This window comes from Malania oleifera, chromosome 13, assembly GCF_029873635.1.
Source record: "Malania oleifera isolate guangnan ecotype guangnan chromosome 13, ASM2987363v1, whole genome shotgun sequence".
NCBI lineage: Eukaryota > Viridiplantae > Streptophyta > Magnoliopsida > Santalales > Ximeniaceae > Malania > Malania oleifera.
This window is the reverse complement of record NC_080429.1, coordinates 25,988,395-25,996,118: the sequence shown is the minus strand read 5'-3', so window position 1 is coordinate 25,996,118 and position 7,724 is coordinate 25,988,395. Positions and strand designations below refer to the sequence as shown.

The window sequence follows — 7,724 nt, the reverse complement described above, 5'->3', positions numbered from 1 at the left end:
TCTACTCGACATGTGGCACAATCGGTTCTACCATACTCTATCTGAGACATATGGTTGCATTGTCTATACTATATAGCTATGGTACCGTGCTCTGTAAAGTGCTTTGTTCCATTAGGGTCTGATACTATATATACTATTTCTATATAATATCTATCTATTTTACCATGATTTTGTAATTCTCTGTATTAATCATGACACTATAATAACTATAAATTTGTATAACTATATTTCTGTATAACTGTATTTTTGTGTGCCATGGTTCTATGCTTTGTACATCATGGTACTATAAAACTCTATATAATCATGGTACTATGAAACTCTGTATGATCATGATTCTATAAAATAATGTATTAACATGGTTCTGTAAAACACTATATTATCATGATTCTATAAAATATTGTATACCATAACTTTACATAACCATGTAACTATAATTTTGCAAATAAAACTGTACAAGCTATATATATCATGATACCGTAAATTTGTATAAAAAACAATAATATTCCAGTATTTCTCAAGCCATACAAATTGAATAAAACTTTATAAATATAAACTGTATTACTCAGCCCGCTAAAATCCTTACTCAGCCCGCGGTATTCTCACCAAACCCTGTATTTCACAAATTCCCAATTCCTCAGTTTAACTTCAAATCTATTTTTATATTTACATTTCTAAGCCTATACATCTCGTAATTCATATAAACAATCCATAAATACTTAAATAACACCCTTATCTCAGTTTGGGATGGTGCCTCAGAACCCTAGTTTGAAATTCCGCTCCACTTACGAAGTAGAGAATCTTCCCAGGAACCTTGTGGTGGTTTCTGATCATTGAAATGAGGCTTAACGAAGCTGAAAATGAAGGTGAAAGGTAAGGTGGCCGTGGGTTTCCATGAAAGAGAGAGAGAGAGAGAGAGAGAGAGAGAGAGAGAGAGAGAGAGAGATGAGAGAGAGAGAGAGAGAGAGAGAATGTTTAAATTTTATAATTTCAAATGACTCTTGGCTTCTCTTTATACTCCCAGCTCTATAGCAAAAAACCATCGACGATTTTCCTGGTTTCTTAGAAAACCATCGCCAGTTTCCTATTAACCGTCCCAAAATTACTATTTTACTATTACTGTCCCGCAGTGAAAACCAAAACCATCACCGGTTTTCTGACTCCTTTAGAAAACCATCACTAGTTTTCTCCTCCCTTAGCCAAAAATCCATTTTTCTCATTTCTTTTATTATTTTATTTTTCAGGTCTCTACAGCATTAATCTCCCTTCTTTGTCTCCTAGGGAGCGAGCCATCCTTGAGGAGCTCCAAGCTGGCCGGGGCCAATCTAGGGATCATTCCCCATTCCGAGCTGCTCAAGGAGTGAATCCTTGTACAATGCAACCTCAGTAATGTTCCATCCGGTCTTTCTTTCTTGTAAACCTTACGATGCTCTATATACCTGTTTCATCTTGTACTTACCCAATTATTTATTTATTTATTTTATATTTTATTTATTTATTTATTTTATGCATGGACTGAAACCACTTTGAAAATTTGCTTGCTAAAAATAAAAGGCAAAGGGCCAGTAAGAAGAGAAGCTCCCTAGATAGGTCCTATTAGATGGAGAATGTGCCTGGGACAGCTGATGAAGTCCCCTCTTAACCTCCCCCCACCGCCCCTGTATCCGAGGGGTTTGGTTTGCATGACCTTGTGCTTTCTAGTGCTGCCCCCTTACATACTATATACCCATAGGATGCTTATGAGTTGAAAATGATGCTCATTGAAAGCCTCGTTTCATCTACCTGCCATATTGCTTACCAGGTACGCTTTTGACATGTTTGTGAGTTTACTTTGCTATTCATTATTATATGCTTATTGTTTTTCTTGCTATTTTTCAGCTAGCAGTCATAAGCCTTTCTTTGGAAGATAAGGTGTAAGAGATGTACGAGGTCACCACAGAGGCACTAGTACGAAACTTGGCTTTACAAGAGGAGCTGAATGTTGCTTCCATATGAGAGAAGACTCTCTAAGAGAAGATTAATCAAATTCGAAGCGAAGAGCTCCCTACTACTTGCTGTTAGTGCTGCAATTTCAAACTACTCCAATTCCAACCAGTTCCTAGAGGACAACTGTCACGGCCCAATTTTTCCACCATTTTTTTCCTTCCAATATTAAATAAACAAAAATAATTATCATCATTTGTCATATCAAAACTCTGATATCGTATATCATCAAAACCCGACCCGACATGGGATACCGGGTAATCAGTCCATCATAAAAACATACCTAACAACAGAAGTTCATATTTACATACCATCCAGAATACACATAACCAGAGTTCTATACATCTATATACATTCTCAAAAGTTCATAACATACCCTAGGGGATTACACAACACATTCCCCAACACCAAAATGTTTACCCTGTTTATTAGGGTACCAGCTCCCCTCTATCTCAGAGCTCTATCGCCCGGTCCTTTACGATTCCCTAAAATAAAAAAATATTTGGCGAGACACCTTTCAATAAGATGTAATAAATTATTCACAGTGTGTAGTGGCATGAGTTCAGTTACATCATATCACGTTCCATTTTAATACATGTAATAGCTGGGAGAAAATATATAGATATGTACTCATATTCATATATGTGTGTAAAACATATTTTTCAGAAGCTCTATTATCATTCTCATAATCATATATATTCCCATTTTCTCTCACAAACTCTTCTTTCTCATATTCATATTTCAATAGCTTTCATAAGCTTTTCTTTCTCATTTCCATTTTCACATTCTAGCCCATGGGTATCCTCTAGTATATTTCACAACGTGTCTGTAACCCATGGCTATTAATTATCGTGTCTGTGCTGAGTAATCACAATCTAGATCATGAGTTTCCGCCAGTATATAATCCATTACGTGTCTGTAACTCATGCTCGCCCTGAGGATATTCCCATCTCATTGTCATGCTTCCCTCTATGACTGGGTTATGCGGTCCAAAGATTGGACTTAACCACGATTAGCTTACCTAGTTAGATTAAGAGGGAATGTGTCTATAGTACGAATGGCCTACCCAATCCTGGTTCGAACCCATGAAGGGCATCACAACCCTTCACTGGCCTATTCGACTGTCTCACCACACTCTCCACAAAACCGTGTGGTTGCACTATCACCTCACTAGCAACGATACCATGCTCTCTATCAACAACAGACCATCAGGGTACTCGTTTTCACATTTTCTATATTCACATTTCAATATTCTCAATTCAGTATTCACAATTCAGTATTCACATTCATCTCATCACATCAGTAGTATTCTCATCATTTTTTGTACATTCCATGCTTAAAACAATGTATATCTCACCTCATGTATTTCAACATTTCTCAATAAAATATATCAATATACCACATTTCATTATTTCCCAGTAAATAGCGCACACACACACACACACACACACACACACACACACAGATATATATATATATATATAGATCACATTTCTTCGTTTTTCTAGAAAATCATTAAGTATGCCACTTTCATCATTTCCATATAAAAATCTCATTTCATCACAATTATGTATATAAAACATAATTAGATTTCCCACTACATCATTTCTGTATAAAACATTTCGGTATGTGTTATAGGAAATCTAATTATATTTTATATACATAATTGTGATGAAATGAGATTTTTATATGGAAATGATGAAAAGTGGCATACATAATGATTTTATAAAAAAACTAAGAAATGTGATATATATATATATATATATATATATATATCATAATCTCATTTTCCTCAGTGCAAAACAGATATCCCAATTTCAACTACATTCCCAGTATAAACCTATTATATCATATTTCTCAAGCCACACATTTTTTAGCTAATTCTTATAACATAATAACCAAAGGCAAAATATCATATTTCATTTTCGCATACTTTAAATCAACAATTCATTTCTCAAAAATAGTTGTTATAATTTATTCTCCTCACCTGCTTATTGAGAGGCTTGTTAAACTTCCTAAATTCACGTTTTTTCCCAAATCAATAAACTCATTTCCCAGAATATTCCTCATTTAGCACTTCCTAGGCCCTATATACTCCGAATAAACACTTAAACCCTAAATTACCTTACTTACCCTGATTTTGGAGTGGTGTCATCATATTATATTAATATATTATTATATTATATTATTTAATTAATAATATTTATTATTTATTTAATATAATATATATATATATATATATATTTTACATTTCCATGCATATTATTTTTGGGGTCCTTACATTCACCCCTTCTTATAAAAATTTCGCGCTCGAAATTTGTTAAATACCAGCCCAAGAAAATTTCATCATTAACCTAACAAGTTTTGAGTTAATCTTTTAAACAACTCGATTAGAACTGGTAACTAAACTAAATCATTGGATTATACATCTTGTCCTAATACACCTTGCTTCAGCACTAACACTCAACAACTTCAATTTTTATCTCCAGTCTTCCAAAGATCTAACACCGACATAACTTTAGAAGAAAACACCCGCTGGGATTCTCAATCCATGCCTGTGGTGTTCAAAAACCCAAACCCTGAAATCACAACACCTTAGTTTAGTCAACTCAAATTTTAATATTTTTTCATCTAACACAAAATCTGGGTTCAGAAAAGCCTATTAATCATATAAACCCTAAAATAACCTACTTACCCGGTTATTGAAATGGTCCCTGAACTTCTCAAACCAAAATTCTATTCTGACTAAGTTGTAGAGAATCTCCTCGGGATCATCGTGGCATCTTCTGATCATCGAAACAGGGAAAAACGGGGCCGAAATCTTAGAGAGAAGTGAGAGAAACCAAATTTTAGAGATAGAGAAATGGAAAATGAAGATTTTCTCACCAAAATCTGATTTTGCGCATATATAAAGACTGCTGCCACATGGTTTCGTCAACAAGACACATCGACTCGTCGACGAACTTATATAGAGAGTTTGTCGACAAGGATGATGAGTTCATCGATGAATCAAAGGTTCTGAATTTCCCCCTCTCGGTATCTCTTCATTGATGAGACACTGAAACTCGTCCACGAACCATATAAGGGAGTTCATCGACGAACCCTACTTTGTCCTTTTTTGGATTTTCCTTTTCCTCCCATTTATTACCCTTTCTCTCTATTATTTAATTGCTATTATTTTCTGGGTCTCTACAATTTCTCAACAACGTTTTAGAATAGAATTGAAGTTATTGCGAAGGCATATTAACAAATATTAGAAATTATGCATTCAAATTTATAATCTAAATATGGTGAACTTCAATATCTAATTCTCAAACAAAGTTTGTTCCAAACTTGAGGGAGCACAAGAAGTTAAGTGCAAATTGCAAATGTAAGATTTTGGTGCTTAAGATTGGTTAAAAAATATAGGTAGTGTATACCATTTCAAGCAAAAACTTAAGAGTTAAATACTTCCTCCATTGTTTATTGTTGCATCATTGAACAAAATCTTTCAAATGGTCTATAAAGAGTCATAACCAATCACTTATAAGCTTTCCAGAATTGAAGGACATTTGATAAAAATATTATTTGTGAACTTTTACTCAATTAGGTTAAGTAGGATCAATTCATGGTAATTGAATCACTAAACCCAAGCTTCATCTATTGTTTGAAAGAGTAGATTGGGCTTTCATTCAATTTATTGGATCAATTCACCACTTATGACAAAACCAATCAAGATGGATATTCTCATGAGAACTGATGCACCAAAAGCACTGATAATGAAGAAGTTGGTATTCATATTAATTCTTTTGATTCTTGTAATTTTTCCTGTCATCTCATCAAAATATATTTTATGAGATTATGTATATTATAATTCTAAGAGTTTTTTCTTTGAATTCAGATATGTGTATTTTCTTTGTCAAGCACAAATAACATTTGAGTATATGTAAATTGTGTTCAATGAAACGAAACTAAATGTTAAAATAATAGTTCTTATCATACATTATTCTTATTTGAGAGGAGAATGAAATTTTAAATGAAATATTTGTTAACTTATGACCAAACACATAAGACGAAATTAGTTAATTTACTTAAAAAATAAAATTATAATTTTATTTCATATGCTTGAATTGATTTTTTATGCATAACCAAGGTAGAACATAAAACATGATATCATTTGCCTCATCTATTTGCTCAACTTTAATACAAGGAAACTAGCTCATTTTTTTTTCAAACTACTGGTCATGAGTAATTTTCAGCACTACAAGCAACCTAAAAAACAAGAAAAAAAAAAAAAACCAAGAAAATCTGTTTGTACCATATGTAACTACAAGATCCCATTAAGGCTGCGGCTGCTGAACCTCAACCAGAGCGAGGCAGATCTGAGAAGCACACCGGAATGACCACAGGCGCACCCAATCACCTTCCCTCAATCCATTCTCTTCAACCACCTCATTCCATGGCTTCACCAAGACGTAAGAAGAGCTCACCTTCCCCGCCTTCTTTCTCATGTCCCACCGCTTGAAACTCATCGCTATGCGCTGCAGCGTAGGCGGTATCAGCGACACCTGTATCGCGCCGGGCCTGCCATTGGCATTTCTCGCCGACAACGTCTCCTTCTCCTCTGCCTTCAGGAAGTCGGCCTTGAGTTGGAGGAGGGGAAGGGATAACCGGCTGTGGCTGGGGCTCACATCCGTTCCCGACAACTGCTTCTCTATAATGAACACAACGTCAGAGCCGCTGCTCGCCCTAATGTAATCTTGCAACTCCTGAGGCATAGCCATCATTAATTCGTCACCATTTTGATGATCATCTGTAGGTTGCGGAGGTGCTGCTACTACTTGCGGTGGTGGGTTGACTATGGGATTAATAACAAGGGGTGCGGGCGGTGGTTGTTGCGGCAGCGGCGGCATCTCGCCTGCAGCCCTACTGCTTTCACCTTTTTCAAAAATCCATTTTGGCATCTCGCCTGCAGCACTACAGCTTTCACCTTTTTCAGAAATCCATTTTGGCTTCTCTGTTGGGCTCGGTAGAACGTTGACGAGGAGGCGATGTTTCTGATCTTTGCAGGCTGAGGGGGACGATGATGAGACGGAGGCGTGGGATAGTATGGGTTCGATTATATTATAATGGAGGCGTTTCTTTCTCTTCATCCGCTTCCCCTTTTGCATGGGGAAGATGAAATCATCAGCGTGGTCAGCCGCCGCAGAAGCTTTAGAAGAGTCTAATGATCTCTCTGTTTTAATGTTAACGCCTAATTTCTCTTCTTTGTATATATCAGCGGCGACTTCTGCAACCAAGAGAAGCTGGTGGAAAGGGTCCTTTGGCAAATCACGACCCACAAATTTTTCCATAGATAACATCTTTAAGGATTTCCTCGTAGTTCCTCCTCCAACGATCTCGTTAATTGCTCACTGCAAATTGAAACTAATGATGAAGAAATTATTAACTAAGGGACTTGATGAAAGCGTGTTGTGGCTTCTAGGGTTTGGAAAGAGGTCAGGAACTAGTGTAGCAAATGAAGTTTGGAAAGAAGGAATTCTCCAACATCATAGGGTTTCCATATACGTTGTTGGGTTTTGTTGTTATTGTATCCTACTCAACTTCTGATTCTTCATTATTATCATGAATATCATATTCAAACTTTTTCAAATAGGAATTATATCTACAAATTTAAAAAACTTGTCCTATACTAGTCTAGTGTTAGGTGATATTTTAGAATTTTAATTTCAAATTTAGTTTTTCAAATTTTTATTTTGTAGAAT

At 35.6% G+C, this 7,724-nt stretch overlaps 1 protein-coding gene across 1 annotated transcript; it reads right to left on the bottom strand.

Moving 5' to 3' along the window:
- Positions 1 to 6,299: 6,299 nt before the first annotated feature.
- Positions 6,300 to 7,322, bottom strand: LOC131145758 (B3 domain-containing protein At3g25182-like). The gene has a single exon (XM_058094948.1). The coding sequence runs from the start codon at positions 7,320 to 7,322 to the stop codon at positions 6,300 to 6,302; it is 1,023 nt and encodes a 340-aa protein (XP_057950931.1).
- Between the last annotated feature and the right edge of the window lie 402 nt (positions 7,323 to 7,724).

Bases quoted from the DNA above. Each gene is read 5' to 3' on its own strand.
- LOC131145758 (XM_058094948.1), bottom strand. From the start codon at position 7,322: ATGTTATCTATGGAAAAATTTGTGGGTCGTGATTTGCCAAAGGACCCT.